This window comes from Microchirus variegatus (assembly GCF_963457635.1).
Source record: "Microchirus variegatus genome assembly, chromosome: 21".
Taxonomy (NCBI): Eukaryota; Metazoa; Chordata; class Actinopteri; order Pleuronectiformes; family Soleidae; genus Microchirus; species Microchirus variegatus.
The window spans coordinates 10,264,396-10,282,561 of NC_139822.1; the positions used below are offsets into that span (position 1 = coordinate 10,264,396).

The following is an 18,166-nucleotide window of genomic DNA, read 5'->3' on the forward strand; positions in this document are numbered from 1 at the left end:
CATTCATTCACGCACTTATTCACTCACTCATATATTTAACTCACTCACTCATTCATTCACTTATTCATTCACCCACTCATTCATTCACTCACTTATTCACTAATTCATTCACCCACTCATTCATTAATTTATTCACTCATTCATTCACTCACCAACTCAGTCATTCATTCATTCACTCATTCATTCACCTATTCATTCACTCACTCATTCATTCACTTTTTCACTCATTCATTCATTCATTTATTCATTCACTCACGCACCCACCCACTCATTTATGCACTCTCTTATTCACTCATTCATTCACTCACTCATTCACTTATTCATTCATTCACTCACTCATTCACTCACTCATTCATTCCCTCACTCACTCATTCACTGACTCACTCACTCACTTATTCACTCATTCATTCACTCACTCATTCATCCACTCATTCATTTACTCACTCATTCATCCACTCACTCATTCGCTCATTCATTCTCTTATTCACTCATTCACCCACTCATTCATTCATTCACTCACTCATTCATCCACTCATTCACCCACTCATTCATTCATTCACTCATTCATTCACTCTCTCTCCCTCATTCATTCACTCATTCATCCACTCATTCATTCACTCACTCATGTCTACAGAGAAAAACCAGTGATTTTAGCTCACAGGGACACAGGAGCTGCTGGTCCTCTGCTGCCTCGTGTGGTCACTTTGTGTCACTGAGTTAAGTCTAAAGTAAATATTTTAAAAGCTGAATTCACTAAGTGAGTGACTTTGGTGTGGGAGAGTGAGTGACTTTGGTGTGAGAGAGTGAGTGACTTTGGTGCGGGAGAGTGAGTGACTTTGGTGCGGGAGAGTGAGTGACTTTGGTGCGGGAGAGTGAGTGACTTTGGTGTGGGAGAGTGAGTGACTTTGGTGTGAGAGAGTGAGTGACTTTGGTGTGAGAGATTGAGTGACTTTGGTGTGAGAGAGTGAGTGGTTTACTAACATTTCCTGGTGCAACAGTAACATAACATGGTTACTGACATTAGAAGTGTTTGTTCTGGAGTTTTGTGGGTAAGTGAGTAGTAATTATATTAGAGAGAAAACTCCTGAGGTCAAAGGTCAGAGGTCAGACAGGAAATGCTCCTGAAGTACAAATCCATCCTTTGGTGAGATGAAGATGAAACATCCTCTTCCTCTTTGTCTCTCTTTCATGTGCTGATGAAAACACTGAGATCTGCTGCAGATGAAAGAGAAGACGGCCATGTTTAATCACTGTGGTCTGTCATCACCTGAGTGACAAACATTCATGTATTCACTCTCACACACACACACACACACACACTCACTCACACACTCACACTCACACTCACACTCACACTCACACTCACACTCACACTCACACTCACACTCACTCACTCACTCACACACTCACTCACACACACTCACTCACTCACACTCACTCACTCACACTCACTCACTCACTCACTCACACACTCACTCACACTCACTCACTCACTCACACACACTCACTCACACACTCACTCACACACTCACACTCACACTCACACTCACTCACTCACTCACTCACTCACACACTCACTCACTCACTCACACACTCACTCACACACTCACTCACTCACTCACACTCACTCACTCACACTCACTCACTCACTCACTCACTCACTCACTCACACACACTCACTCACTCACACTCACTCATTCACTCACTCACACACACACACACACACTCACACTCACTCACTCACTCACTCACTCACTCACTCACTCACTCACACTCACTCACTCACTCACACTCACTCACTCACTCACACACTCACTCACACTCACTCACACTCACTCACTCACTCACTCACTACACTACAAATCCATCCTTTGGTGAGATGAAGATGAAACATCCTCTTCCTCTTTGTCTCTCTTTCATGTGCTGATGAAAACACTGAGATCTGCTGCAGATGAAAGAGAAGACGGCCATGTTTAATCACTGTGGTCTGTCATCACCTGAGTGACAAACATTCATGTATTCACTCTCACACACACACACACACACACACTCACTCACACACTCACACTCACACTCACACTCACACTCACACTCACTCACTCACTCACTCACACACTCACTCACACACACTCACTCACTCACACTCACTCACTCACACTCACTCACTCACTCACACACTCACTCACACTCACTCACTCACTCACACACACTCACTCACTCACACACTCACACTCACACTCACACTCACTCACTCACTCACTCACACACTCACTCACTCACTCACACACTCACTCACACACTCACTCACTCACTCACTCACTCACTCACTCACTCACACTCACTCACTCACTCACTCACTCACTCACACACACTCACTCACTCACACTCACTCATTCACTCACTCACACACACACACACACACTCACACTCACTCACTCACTCACTAACACTCACACTCACTCACTCACTCACTCACTCACTCACACTCACTCACTCACTCACACACTCACTCACACTCACTCACACTCACTCACTCACTCACTCACTCACACACTCACTCACACTCACTCACTCACTCATTCACTCACTCACACACACACACACACACACACACACACTCACACATTTAAAAACAACAACAAACAGGAAGTGAACACAGGAAACAATGGGACATTTTCTTGACTCTTGTCATTTTATTGATATACATTTATATATATATATAAAACTGGTCACAAGTCTACCTCGGGACATTTGAAGTTATTTACGGATTCTGAAAGTGTGATTTCTAAGCTTTCTAACAATGTCAAACACATGTAAGTCAGATTTTTGAAGAAGATGTGGTCATTTGAATGTAGACACTCCTCAAACTGCTTTAGGGAGAATTTTAGCCTGAAACATTTCCACCTTCTGAGAGCAAAGAGACAGAATCATCACATTTACATAGAACAACCCCCTGCTGGTCTAAACTGTCAGTGTCTCTGTATGAGCACAGATACTATTGTTGTGAGCTACACTGCTACACAGAACAATACATAAACAATACATGAAAAACTGGACATAATATCCTCTTAAGATTTGAAATGAAATAGCCTACAAAAATATATGGGGGGGGGGGGCTCATTTGTGTAGTCATACAGTGGTATGAAAAACCCTGTAAATCTTCATGATTTTCCTTTATAAATCATTGGTTGTTTGAAAAAGACATTTCGGTTAAATATATCATATAGGAGACAAACACAGTGATAATTGAGAAGTGAAATAAAGTTTATATGATTTACAGAAAGTGTGCAAGAATTATTTAAACAAAATTAGGCATAAGTTTAGGTGGCCGCAGGCACTAATGAAATACATTGAAGTGGCTCTGTGGTGTAGTGTGGATGGAATGAGCTGATAATGTCCTAACTCACAACTCGTTGCTAAATCATTAGCATCACAGTCAATGCTGTGTCATTCACACATGATTCAAGCACATCAGCACATGTTTGTGGTGGAGCTAGTGAAACAATAACAAGAAAAAACCTCCCTGTATGTGACTGAACACTTACGTTACGTATATGAAAACTCTCCCATAAGGAGATAGAGCGGTGCTGGCATCACGTCATCATCTCAAACAACTACCGTGTGTGTCCTGCTCTCTTTCAGCTGCTGAATAAACATCTGTTTGTTGTTTTTGTGACGATGAAGTCTGCTAACACGTTAGCATAAAGATCGCTAGCTTAAAATGCTAACAGTCCAGTCACAGCAACAGTTAAATCTGTCTCTGTCTTTGAGAAGAAGTTCAGCCACAGTTCAATTATTGTCCGGTTTTCTTTGCCTTCCTTTGGTCAACAAAGCTTTGATGACAATCACGCTTTAATTTCACACTGCACACACACACACACACACACACACACACATACACACACGCTGAATAACTGCTGGAAAGTTCCACACACTCTCTCTGGTACGTGCATATTAATTAGCCATGTGTATTCTCCGTGATCGTCAGCTGATTGACTGAAAAAACAACAAAAGCTCTGGAATGTGAGATCGCCACACCCAAACTAGGAGTGATTCACAGATAAAACAACCTTAATTCAAACACAAAGTTTATGGTTTTACGATACTGTGACTTGAAGCATGTAGTGGCTTCTTCAAAACTTCGAGTTGAACAATTTAGAAAAAAAATAAAAAAATTTTTTTCATGTTTTACTCGTTTGGCGCTGGGCCGACTTGTGCCCCCTTTGTCCGTGGCGGGTCACACATTGTTGCATTAGGGTCCCGGTTTGAAAGGGTTAAGATTTTAAAAGGGTTATGGAATGTGTAGGTTACTCTTATCTCAGTACGGAGCTCAGTGAGTGGCCCGACACCTAGTGAGGTGATCGCTCTGCATCTGAACACATACTCGGTGCACTGTCTCAGATCCTTCACTGTGACCTCCTCACCCTTTGGTGCAGTCGTTTGTTTCCATCCGTCCTCTCCACTGACACAATGCTCCACAGAGTAGGAGGTGATGTCCTCTGCTCCAGATCTGGGTGGAGAGATCTTCAGCGTCACACTGTTGAGGCTTGGTTTTCTCACTCTCACAATTTCAGGTCTTTAAGGTGGTTCAAAGTTCTTGCCTTCAGGAGAACCATCTTTATAAAGGTAGATGCTGGAACCTTTCAGGTTCTCATTGGTCAAAGCCATCGTCAGGAACTTAAGGTTCTTGTTCTCCTTGTTGGCTTCAGCAAAGTCACTGACGAGCTTTACGTTCTTCATCGTCGTATCTAAGACTCCGGCTGTTTGATACCACTGCTCCTTCTCCACATCATAGGTCAGTGGATCTTGGAGTTTGGAGGTTTTGTTGTTGTAGTTTGACAAAGCTGAGAGATACGGTTCAACACTTCCCAGAGAGGTGAAAATTAAACACACTGTGTTTTCTGCACTCAGGATTTCCTCATGAAGTTTGCTCTGAGATGAAATGATCTTTGTGTTTTTCAAAATCTTGGTAAAAGATTGTAAAATGCTGATTTCATTCTCTTTGCAGTCCATCCACTCATTCAGGTTTTTGCTGCTGAACGGAGAAGAGTTTCTCTTTATTAGAACCTCAGCGAGCACCGACTCCTCTTCGCCTCCTCCTCGTATTGATGGAAGTTTCTCTGATAGACTTCGCTGGAAATCGAGCTTGAACACGTTGCACATTTCTTTAAAACTTTTAAGTTTTTTGCCGATCTGTGGGAACTGCTGTGCGGTCGTTGTCTTCATTGCATCGTTGCACCTCATGTCCAGCTCGCTGAGCTCCTCCAGGACACTCTGTGCTTCCTGAACTAACCCTGCACTTATCTGACGGAAAATCTTTGCAGGAGAGGAATCTAAATCTGTCAGCGGCAACAACCAGACCTTCACTGGCACGACTTTTTCTCTGTTGGGTCCCAGCAGTGTGGGCAGGCTCTGGTAGACCTGAAATGCTTCCTGAAAGGATGACGGAACTCTCGGGAGAGAAAAGTCTCCATGGAATTTGCAAGATAACTTGACTTCATTTGCTTTGACTTGGTCTTTCACAGTCAGAGAAGCGTTGCCTTCCACAGCAAGATTAGAGATCTTCTCCATCGTCGCTCTCAGGTTTCCTTCAATGACTACATGATTTTCCTCTTCTGAGACGTCGCGGTCAAACACAAAGAAGGCTTGCGCCCCATAAAGAATAGCTGTGACCACATGTGTGGCTATTCCTTTGTCAATAATATATGGATGCTTCACATTTTCGCTTCCGAGATGATTCATCGACAATGTCTGGATGTTTGTGGTAGCTTTGTACCTCACCGTGACCCTGGCCTGATTCTTTGATGTCTTCTGATCATTCAGGTATTTGGCTGATCCCTCAACCTCAACCATTCCAAATAAGACACTGGCCTTCAGCGATCCTTTGACATTGAGTGCTGAAGATTTGTCCTCAATTGACTCCGATGCAACTACTATAAATTCACTATAGTTCTCTGGTCTTTGTCGGATGTTTTTCATCAGGTCATCGTGGTCCCACAGGGTCAATCCTGCAAAAAACAAAGGCAAAAGTTCACTTTCCATAATAAGCCAACAAAGATGCTCAGACAAATTAAGTGTGATGTGACTGGGAGGTCAAAAAAAAGATTACAAAGTAAAATCACAGTTTCTTATTATCATCAAACATTTTTGATTTGGTAAAGGTACCTTTATTAATCTGTCATTTACTTATTTTACCCATAGTCTATGAGGAACCTTCCAAGAACTTCTAGGAACCATTCTCCAGCAAGAACCTTCCCAGAACCTCTAGGGTGTATCCTCTACTTGGCACCTTCTTAGAACCTCTAGGGACTATCCTCTACTAGGAACCTACCTTGAAACTCCAGGGACTATCCTCTACTATGAACCTTCCTAGAACCTCAAGGGAATATCCTCTACTAGGAACCTCCTCTAAGGACTATCCTGTATTAGGTCTACCCTCTATTATGAACCTACCTCAAAACTCTAGGGACTATCCTCTACAGGGAACCTTCCCAGAACCTCTAGGGACTATCCTCTAATTAAACCTCCTCTAGGGACTATCCTCTACACGGAAACTACCTTGAAACTCCAGGGACTATCCACAACTAGGAACCTTCCTAGAACCTCTCGGGTCTACCCTCTAATATGAACCTACCTCGAAACTCTAGGGACTATCCTCTACTAGGAACCTTCCCAGAACCTCTAGGGACTATCCTCTAATTAAACCTCCTCTAGGGACTATCCTCTACTAGGAACCTACCTCAAAACTCCTGGGACTATCCTCTACACGGAAACTACCTTGAAACTCCAGCGACTATTCTCTACTATAATAAATTTACTTACTTACTAGGAACCCTCCTAGAACCTCAAGGGACTATCCTCTACTAGTAACCTCCTCTAAGGACTATCCTGTACTATGAACCTTCCTAGAACCACTAGGGTCTACCCTCTAATATGAACCTACCTCGAAACTCTAGGGACTATCCTCTACTAGGAACCTTCCCAGAACCTCTAAGGATTATCCTCTACTAAAACCTCCTCTAGGGACTATCCTCTACTTGGAATCTACCCAAAACCTCTAGGGACTATCTTTTACTTAAACCTCCTCTAGGGACTATCCTCTACTAGGAACCTACCACGAAACTCCGGGGACTATCCTCTACTAGGAACCTTCCAAGAACCTCAAGGGACTACCCTCTACTAGGAACCTTCCCAGAACCTCTAGGGACTATCATCTAATAGGAACCTTCCCAGAACCTCTAGGGACTATCCTCTACTAGGAACCTCCTCTAAGCACTATCCTGTACTAGGAACCTTCCTATAACCTCTAGGGTCTACCCTCCACTAGGAACCTCCTCTAAGGACTATCCTGTACTCAGAACCTTCCTTAAACCTATAGGGTCTACCCTCTACTAGGAATCTCCTGCAAGAACTATCCTCTACTAGGAACCTACCTCGAAACTCCAGGGACTATCCTCTACTAGTAACCTTCCTAGAACCTCAAGGGACTATCCTCTACTAGGAACCTACCTCGAAACTCCAGGGACTATCCTCTACTAGTAACCTTCCTAGAACCTCAAGGGACTATCCTCTACTAGGAACCTCCCTCGAAACTCCAAGGACTATCCTGTACTAGGAACCTCCTCTAGGGACTATCCTCTACTAGGAACCTACTGCGAAACTCCAGGGACTATGCTCTACTAGGAATCTTCCTAGAACCTCAAGGGACTATCTTCTACTAGGAACCTACCTCGAAACTCCAGGGACTATCCTCTACTAGTAACCTTCCTAGAACCTCTAGGGACTATCCTCTACTATGAACCTTCCTAGAACCTCTAGGGTCTATCCTCTAATATGAACCTACCTCGAAACTCTAGGGACTATCCTCTACTAGGAACCTTCCCAGAACCTCTAGGGACTATCCTCTACTAGGAACCTCCCTCGAAACTCCAAGGACTATCCTGTACTAGGAACCTACTCTAGGGACTATCCTCTACTAAGAACCTTCCTAGAACCTCTAGGGACTATCCTTTTTTCTTATGGTTCTTAGATGACTGTTTTGGAGCAGATCCTGATCGACCTCATCATACCAACTGTCTCCATCAACTGGTCCTAACACTTTGGCAGGAAACCCCTTTCAGGCTGGTCTTGGTTTGAAAGCATCCACATTTGTTTTTTCTTACCAGGCACGAGTTTGTCGGTGCGACAGTTGTAGAGCATCCCGAGGAAGAAAGGCCGACCGAGCGCCGCCATCTCCATTGTCCCTTCAAAGTTCATGGCTCAGCCTGAGTGGACAAAACACCGTCTTTGTCAACTGATGTTCTCTGACCACCAGCTGGTCCTCACTGCAACAGAAAAGGAAAGGAGAAAAAAATCAACATAGCCAGTCGAGAAGAGGTGAGTTTGTGGTTATATCTTGAAATAACACATTTTCTCAGCATTGCCCCTACTGGCCGTTTGAGTAGTGCATCTTGCAGATATGTTGAGCTCTGGGTTTCTTTGTTTAGTTTATTAGTTAAATATGTCGAGGATGATCCCAATTAATCGACAACACTAAAAAAAGCAGCTTTTACTACTTTTTTATGTGTTTTTTTGAACGTTAGATTGGCGTCAATAACAATTCCAGATATTTGACCTCTGACACAATATGAATATTATGACCTGAAATTGTTATATTTGGCAGAATGTCAGGAGCAGTTTAGTCTGCGCTAACGCTGAAGTGAGTTTAGCAGCTGCCGACTGCTTTGTCCTAGCATGCACAAACATTACAGTGTCATCCGCATATAACTGGGTTTCCACATCGGGACAAACAGCCGGCAGGTCATTAATATATAAAGAAAACAGTAGTGGACCGAGGGCTGACCCTTGTGGCCGTCCACTGTACAACTCAAGATGTTGACATCTATCTGTCAAGCTAAGATTCAAAGCAGCTAAGTGCTAACGGCGGACTTTCTGGTTGACTGTGCCTAAGGCTTTGCGCAGATCTAAGAAAAGTGCACTCCATCGTCAACCGTAGCTCAGTGTTGCGCTGTTTTGATCTCAGTCAGTAAAATATTTATTAAAAGCTGAGGCAATTTGTGCTAGATCTTGTATTAGCTTGTCGTTTACTTTCAGCTCTAATTGTTTCTTAGGCCTGTGTTTGATTCCCATTAAATTCTTCATTTGTTCCCAAATCAAAAGACAAAGGAAAAAGTTCACTTTCAATTATTAGCCACAACGATGCTCAGACAAACTACGTGTGATGTGACTGTGAGGTCAAAAAAGATTAGAAAGTAAAATCACAGTTTCTTATTTATCTAGGGATTATCATCTACTAGGAACCTACCTCATAACTCTGGGAACTATCCTCTACTAGGAACCTTCCTAGAACCTCTAGGAACTATCCTCTACTAGGAACCTACCTCATAACTCTAGGAACTATCCTCTACTAGGAACCTTCCTAGAACCTCTAGGGACTATCCTCTACTGAGAACCTACCTTAAACTCCAGGGACTATCCTCTACTAGGAACCTTCCAAAAACCTGTAGGGACTATTCTCTACTAGGAACCTTCCAAAAACCTGTAGGGACTATTCTCTACTAGGAACCTTCCAAGAACCTCTAGGGACTATCCTCTACTAGGAACCTTCCAAGAACCTCTAGGGACTATCCTCTACTAGGAACCTTCCAAGAACCTCTAGGGACTATCCTCTACTAGGAACCTACCACAAAACTCTAGGGACTATCCTCTACTAGGAACCTACCACAAAACTCTAGGGACTATCCTCTACTAGGGACCTTCCTATAACCTCTAGGGACTATCCTCTACTAGGAACATTCCAAGAACCTCTAGGGACTATTCTCTACTAAGAACCTACCTTGAAACTCCAGGAACTATCCTCTACTAGGAACCTTCCTAGAACCTCTAGGGACTATCCTCTACTAGGAACCTTCCAAGAACCTGTAGGGACTATTCTCTACTAGGAACCTTCCAAGAACCTCTAGGGACTATCCTCTACTAGGAACCTACCTCATAACTCTAGGAACTATCCTCTACTAGGAACCTTCCAAGAACCTCTAGGGACTATCCTCTACTAGGAACCTTCCAAGAACCTCTAGGGACTATCCTCTACTAGGAACCTTCCAAGAACCTCTAGGGACTATCCTCTACTAGGAACCTACCTCATAACTCTAGGAACTGTCCTCTACTAGGAACCTTCCAAGAACCTCTAGGGACTATCCTCTACTAGGAACCTTCCAAAAACCTCTAGGGACTATCCTCTACTAGGAACCTTCCAAAAACCTCTAGGGACTATCCTCTACTAGGAACCTACCTCATAACTCTAGGAACTATCCTCTACTAGGAACCTTCCAAGAACCTCTAGGGACTATCCTCTACTAGGAACCTTCCAAGAACCTGTAGGGACTATCCTCTACTAGGAACCTTCCAAGAACCTCTAGGGACTATCCTCTACTAGGAACCTTCCAAGAACCTCTAGGGACTATCCTCTACTAGGAACCTACCACAGAACTCTAGGGACTATCCTCTACTAGGAACCTTCCAAGAACCTATAGGGACTATCCTCTACTAGGAACCTACCACAGAACTCTATGGACTATCCTCTACTAGGAACCTACCACAGAACTCTAGGGACTATCATCTTCTAGGAACCTACCTCATAACTCTAGGAACTATCCTCTACTAGGAACCTTCCAAGAACCTCTAGGGACTATCCTCTACTAGAAACCTTCCAAGAACCTCTAGGGACTATCCTCGACTAGGAACCTTCCAAGAACCTGTAGGGACTATTCTCTACTAGGAACCTTCCAAGAACCTCTAGGGACTATCCTCTACTAGGACCTTCCAAGAACCTCTAGGGACTATCCTCTACTAGGAACCTACCACAGAACTCTAGGGACTATCCTGTACTAGGAACCTTCCAAAAACCTCTAGGGACTATCCTCTACTAGGAACATTCCAAGAAACTCTAGGGACTATTCTCTACTAGGAACCTTCCAAGAACCTCTATAGACTATCCTCTACTAGGAACCTTCCAAGAACCTCTATAGACTATCCTCTACTAGGAACCTTCCAAGAACCTCTAGGGACTATCCTCTACTAGGAACCTACCTTGAAACTCTAGGGACTATCCTCTACTGAGAACCTTCCTAGAACCTCTAGGGACTATCCTCTACTAGGAACCAACCTCAAAACTCGAAACAACAGGAACGATCCTCTATCCTCCTCTTTCTTAGGCCTGTGTTCAGTTTAGTGTTAACTTTTGCCTCATAAATAATTGTTCTAAAAACCTTGGCTTTGTCATTCCTAACGGCTTTCGTATCTTTGCTGCGTAACAAGGTGAACCTGCGTCTATCAAAGATTGATTTTGTTTTCAGACGCCTGACTCCGGGCTCCGCTGGACTCACTCTGGTTTCCGTGTTTTGTGGAAATGGAAACACTTGAGCCACTTTGGCCGCGAGACGCCGTTTTCTCAACATGTCGTCATTTTAAAGTTCCAGTAAAACGGCTCCTGACCGGTGATCCAGGACCAGGTTTTAACACCAACATCAGTACGAACAACATTCAGTCCACAAACATTCTCCATTTTCACTGCAGTCAAAACACTTAGAGCTGGACAGGAAATGGTGCAGTGGAGATGCCCTTATATGGACAAAAGAATGTTTGTTTGTGAAGTGAAAACTGTAATAATACAGTAATAGTACTGTAATAGTAGTACTTTTTACTGAGAATACTAAAGTAGTAATGTACTGAAGTACCAACACTGTCTCAAATACACCATAGAATACACACAGTACATGTACTCATAAACACACAGTATAAATATTAAAGCAGTACAAATATAAATACATGTATAAATATATAAATATAAAACAGCGACTGACCGTTTGTGATCGAGACGAGAAGCAGAGTCAGAGTCCTGCCCACTGCAGCTGCTTATATACACACACACACACACACACACACACACACACACACACACACACACACACACACACACACACACACACACACACACACACACTCCATGAATTCTCCTGTAGCTGCTTATCTTCTCACACACACACAAAGTTTGACATGAAGTTCACTCAAACTGAATTTTGTTGTTGTTATCTGTGTGTGTGTGTGTGTGTGAGTGCGCTCACATGAGTGTTTTATTTTGAAGGGCCACAAGGGGGAGCTGCATCCTTCAGTCATTCATAACCGTCACATTTAATTAACCGTGGTGGATTCACTGTATCATAACAATATAATAACTCTACATGATCACATGACCTCTGACCTCTGACCCCCCCCCCCCACACACACACACTGAAGCAGACTCACCTCACTGACAGACCAAAGTCACTCACTCACTCTGCCACACCAAAGTCACTCACTCTCCCACACCAAAGTCACTCACTCTGCCACACCAAAGTCACTCACTCTCCCACACTAAAGTCACTCACACCAAGGTCACTCACTCTCCCACACCAAAGTCACTCACTCTCTCACACCAAAGTCACTCACTCTCCCACACCAAAGTCACACTCACACCAAAGTCACTCACTCTCCCACACCAAAGTCACTCACTCTCCCACACTAAAGTCACTCACTCAAACACTCACACTCACACCCACACCAAAGTCACTCACACTCCCACACCAAAGTCACACTCACACCAAAGTCACTCACTCTCCCACACCAAAGTCACTCACACACACCCACACCAAAGTCACTCACTCTCCCACACCAAAGTCACTCACACTCCCACACCAAAGTCGCTCACTCTCCCACACCAAAGTCACCCACTCTCCCACACTAAAGTCACTCACACCAAAGTCACTCACTCTCCCACACCAAAGTCACTCACACTCCTACACCAAAGTCACTCACTCTCCCACACCAAAGAGAGAGTGAGTGACTTTGGTGTGGCAGAGTGAGTGGCGAAAAGAACAATCCACAAAAGAACAATTCACAAAATAAAAGTCCAGTTTATTGTCAAACAACAAACTTCGCACATACATCAAAAACAGGCCGTCATCAAAGAAAGAAAAACAAAGAGAAGAAAAGAAAAAGAGGCTCTTTTCTTTGACCTCCATACAAACAAACTCGTTATAGTACAGCTAACGTACATACATTAAATTTACTGGAATGCTCTGAGTTCAGCGGGGTTTATATCTGAGATCGTAAAATCTTACGTTAAAGAAGAAGCACCGATATCGCTGACCCCTCCCCTTTCCCCTCCTGACCCCTCCCCCACCTGACAATATGTACAAAAATATAAAATGTAAATAAAAATACAAACAAATTCTCCTTTTGTTGTTGAAGAGAAGCCGGATTTCTGCGTCGCCGTGGAGACGACTTCCTCTGGGAACGTGTGTGTGTGTTTGTATACGTGTGTGTGTGTGTTGTCTACTTGCTAATGACCAGGTTGATTTTTATTCTTTTTAAATCATTCTTCTTCTTCTTCTCCTCCGGTCTCCACCTGTGACGTTTAAAAGCAGAGGTCAAAGGTGAAGAACCAGGAAGTGGTTCAGCAGGGTGTGGGCGGGGCCAAAGCGCGTCAATCGTCGTCGTCAGTTTTCTGCTTCTTGGTTTCGACGTCGTCCTGAAAAACAACAACAGAGGAGACGATGAGGAGGGTGAGAGGATGAAGAGGGTGAGAGGATGAAGAGGGTGAAGAGGAAAAAGACGTTCAGTCTCACCTCGTCGTCGTCGTCCTCGTCATCGTCGTCCGCCGCTCTCTTCGTCCCTCCCTCCGTCTCGTCCTCGTCGTCCTCTTCATCTTCCTCGTCACCTGAAATGTAAGCGCGCGCGTCACTTCCTGTGTCAAAGATGTTCACAATAAAACTTTTTTTTCTCCTTTGACTTTTCTAAACGTCCACCTTCTCCGTCGTCTTCCTCGTCTTCCTCGTCCACCTCCTCGTCGTCTTCGTCGTCCACCTCGGGCTCACCGTTCTCCTCGTTCTCCTGAAAACACAAAACACATCATGCATTCATTCGCCGCCCCCGTGTGGACACCGCAGGTACTGCAGGAGTGCCCCGGTGTTTACGTTGATCGGCTGTTTACGGCCTCACTGCAGTGGCGCTTACCTTCCCGTTGGTGGCAGCGTCTTTGCCGTTCTCCTTCTCCTCCGCCAGCTTCTTCTCTTTCAGGTCCTGGAAGAGAAATAGAAATTTAAATTAAAATATAAAAATAAATGAACTCAGTGTTTTAATCACAGTGTGTGTGTTCTCCCTCTCTCTCTCACACACACACACCCTCTTCACCCTCTAATGTGTTGTAATATGATACTTTGATGTGGCTGCCCCAGGGCATTCTGGGTATTGTAGTCTTCTGTGGGTTGCCATCACCACCATATGTCACCAGACACGCCCGGGAGAAGCACTGCATTACCCATAATGCACGGCGTGGGTTTAAAATAACACAGGAGGGAGGAGGGGCTGGGGGGGAGGAGGTGGTGAGAGCGACGCACGCGGCAGGAGCGGCAGCCGCGTGCGTCGCTCCTGCCGCGCAGGCTGGAAGGACAATAGAAGAGGACACATGGTGAACGCGACACCGCGAACACAGGCCCCGCCCCCCGCTCGCTCGCGCCCTTCAGCGCGCTTTGATTGATTGATGACTTTTTTTTTCTCACATCGGTCAGTGAGAGACGCGGTGCCGCGCGCGCAAAACACTGCGCGTAAAAAGGCGCTCGTGCGTAAAAAAAAAAAAGATTCACGACTATAAATAACTGCTGATGAACGGAGCCGCCGGCGCGAGCCAACTTTCCCTCCTTCACCTCCTCCTCTTCATCATCACACACACAATTAAAGTTTGACCCAATAAGATCAAAGTATTTAAATGAAGAACACACACACACACGCGCGAGCGCGCGCACACACACTTTTCATTCACGCGCTCCACAAACATCAATAACATAAATAAAGAACATAAACAGCGAGGCGGCACCGACGCAGCACGCGCCACGGACCCGGGGTCGGTAAACAAACCCCCGGGTCTGTGGCGCGTGCTCCGGGCTTTAACTCCCTTACACACACACACACACACACAGAGGGGATTTAACCACAGACGTTCACGCGCGCTCATCACCGTCCGTCACTTCAGTGGAGAGGTGAACGGGAAACCCGCGGAGCGCGCGCCGCTCTGCAGCCTCGCGCTCCCGGACACGGAGCACGAGCCGAGCCGCTGAATTTAAAACAAAGAAGAGGAGGAGGAGGAGAAGAGGAGAAGGAGGTGAAGAGGAGAGTGATGGATGATCAAACACCGACATGACGGACGTTCATCACCGACAAACAGCAACAAAGAAGCCGCGCGTCAAACCGCGGCTCCGCGTCCGGACAATGAGACTCTGTGACCGCGTCTCCTTCCACCTCCTCCTCCGCTTTCGCCTCCTCCTTCTCCCGCACTAACAGACGTAAACAGCGGCTCTGTGCTCCTCACTGACCCGCCTCCTCCTCCTGCTCCTCCTCCGCTTCTCCTCACACGGACTCCGGCTTCACGGAGCGCGAATGAGCGCGAAACGACAGGAGGAGACAAATCTGGGTTAAAGGAGGAGGAGGAGGAGGAGGAGGAGATGGAGGGAGGTGAGCGGCGCCTCCTCAGTCCTCACCTTGGCAGAGATGTCGGAGCCGGAGTCCACCTGAGTGTCGGCCATTGTTTTAGCGGGGTTTTAAAAAAAAAGAATGAAGATGATGATGAAGTAGATCCGTGCGCGCGCCTGCGGACTCACACCGGTGTGATGAAGCAGTGCCGGCGACGCTCGCGCACCGAGCCTCTAATATAGTCTGCGGGGGCGGGGCTTCGAGGAGGTGGGCGGCCGCGGATTGGCTGCGCGCGCCACAGAGGTGTTCTCTTTCGCGCGTTGGAGCGGAACAATGGGATAGGGTTTCTAAAGCCGGAGGCCACGCCCCCTCCTCCTCCTCCCCCCTCCCCTCCGTGTCCTTTTCTCCGCGGAAACAATGATCCCGAACTCGGTCAAACCGAACAGAACCGGTCCGCTCAGCGGCGGAAACCGAGCCAGTCGGTTATTATTCACCGAACGGGCGCGAGCGTCACATTTTGATAGATGGTCGCGTGGACCAGTCAAGCGGCGGCTGCTGGTCCCGCCCACCGAGGAAGAGGAGGGAGGGGGTGAGGAGGATGAAGAGTGGGGGGGGGGGAGTCGGGGGGGGGCGCACCGTCAGTGTTCATGGATTAAAGTTGTTTTTTTAATATCGTTACCGTCTCGCGCCACATGAACGCCATCGATCAGCTGAGAGACACGGAGAGGAGATGAGGAGCAGCTCCGCCATGTTGGCTCAAGCTCCGCCCCCCTTCTTCTCCTCCTCCTCCCTCTCTTCCTGGCGTCCATGTTTGATCGATGCTCCCTCGTGTGTCAAAGTGCGCACTTTACGTTACGTACGTTCTTTTCTTCACCACATGCTCATAAAGTAACGTAAACATCACGGTGCGACAGTGTGTGTGTGTGTGTGTGTGAGTGACAAACACAACATGCGACGACACAAAAGTGCGGGAAGAGAAAGTAAATGACGCTCCTGTGCGCGTGAGGGGTGACGCACTGTGACGACACACGAGGGCAAACACACGTCTTTGTTGTTCTTACCGAGCGCATACACGCATACACACACCGTGTCTCTAACACGCGGGACATTGTCAGGACAAAAGCGGCCTCACGCCGCCGCCATTGCCGCCTGTTGTTGGGGGAGGGGAGCGGACGGAGCTCCGGTGATCGCCGGCCCACACTCGGCCTCTGAGCGGAGGACGGCTCTGATTGGTCGGCGGCGCGGAGCGAACGCAGCGGTTTGCGCACGGCGAACGCTGATTGGACGCCGCGGACGTCCGTCGGTTCAAAATGGACGTCGGCTTGTTGTAAAACGCGGGCCCGGATGCTCGGACTGGAGCGGAGCGGCAGAGAGGAGTTTCAGTTCCGTTCTTTTCAGGAGTGACGTGAAGTCAGCACAGACTTTACTGTGAGCGCCCCCTGGTGACGAGTGTGATTAAAAATGTTTATTAACATGATGAGTGTGGATTTACACTCGTTATTCAACAAGCAGGAGAAATGTTCTTATTTTTGAACTTTGTTGACTATACTATATATATATATATATATATAGTATAGTCAACAAAGTATAAACACCCACATATATATATATATATATATATATATATATCCACACACACATATATATATATACATATATATATATATATATATACACACACACACATATATATATATATATATATACACATATATATATATACACATTCACACACATATATACATACACAAACTCACATATATATATATATATATATATATATATATATATATATATATATATATATATATATATATCCTCACACATACATACAAACATACACACACATACACAAGCATATATATATATATATACACATACGTCTGCATGTGTGTCTATGTGCATCTGTGTGTGTGTGTGTGTGTGTGTGTGTGTGTGTGTGTGTGTGTGTGTGTGTGTGTGTGTGTGTGTCTATGTGCATCTGTGTGTGTGTGTGTAATGGTTTTAAATGTCTCCTCTTTTATGATCTCGTCTCCTCAGGCTCTTCATTTACTGCAGGAATTCTGTTGAAAAGAACAAGCTGAGACAGTGAAGGCCTCACCACCACCTCCACCTCCTGCTGCTCCTCCTCCACCTCCTCCACCTCCTGCTCCTCTGTCTCTCTAATTTAAATGTTTAAATGTAAAACCTTCACACACACACATGCACACACACGCACACACACACGCACACACGCACACACACACGCACACACACACACACACACACACACACACACACACACACACACACACACACACACACACACACACACACACACACACACACACACACACACACACACACACACACACACACACACACACACACACACACACACACACAGATGTTTATCAGAATAAGAGTCAGATAAAATCACCCCAACTCAACAGGAAGGCGGCCATTTTGGCTCAAACAGACATTTCCCAGTGGCTTTAGGATATTAATAACCAAACACTTACTATCACCCAGTGTTTGGTCCAAACCCTGGCAAGGGGGCGCTGTGGAGGACGAGGAGGATCATTCACTGGTCCCTCAACATGTCCACGTCTTCATGTCCACATCATGTCCTCATGTCCTCATGTCCTCATGTCCACTGGTCTTCACAGCTCCATCAAACTGA

The 18,166-nt window shown here is 45.7% G+C and overlaps 2 protein-coding genes across 3 annotated transcripts; both read right to left on the reverse strand.

Moving 5' to 3' along the window:
• Window positions 1–4,578: 4,578 nt before the first annotated feature.
• Window positions 4,579–8,256, reverse strand: LOC310942593 (cytolytic toxin-alpha-like; the record flags this gene model as incomplete). The annotated part of the gene is made up of 2 exons (XM_083908004.1): window positions 4,579–6,008; window positions 8,163–8,256. The coding sequence occupies 2 exons, from the start codon at window positions 8,254–8,256 to the stop codon at window positions 4,579–4,581; spliced, it is 1,524 nt and encodes a 507-aa protein (XP_083764130.1).
• A 4,963-nt stretch (window positions 8,257–13,219) lies between these two features.
• ptmab (prothymosin alpha b) lies at window positions 13,220–16,691 on the reverse strand. Of its 2 annotated transcripts, none has more exons than XM_083907542.1 (5): window positions 16,566–16,691; window positions 14,053–14,118; window positions 13,845–13,929; window positions 13,665–13,756; window positions 13,220–13,567 (listed from the first exon to the last, which is right to left on the reverse strand). In XM_083907542.1, the coding sequence occupies exons 1-5, from the start codon at window positions 16,611–16,613 to the stop codon at window positions 13,523–13,525; spliced, it is 336 nt and encodes a 111-aa protein (XP_083763668.1). In that variant the 5' UTR covers window positions 16,614–16,691; the 3' UTR covers window positions 13,220–13,522. The 2 variants fall into 2 exon arrangements, with proteins under 2 accessions (XP_083763668.1, XP_083763669.1); XM_083907543.1 differs by lacking the exon at window positions 16,566–16,691 and adding an exon at window positions 15,573–15,703.
• Window positions 16,692–18,166: the final 1,475 nt, after the last annotated feature.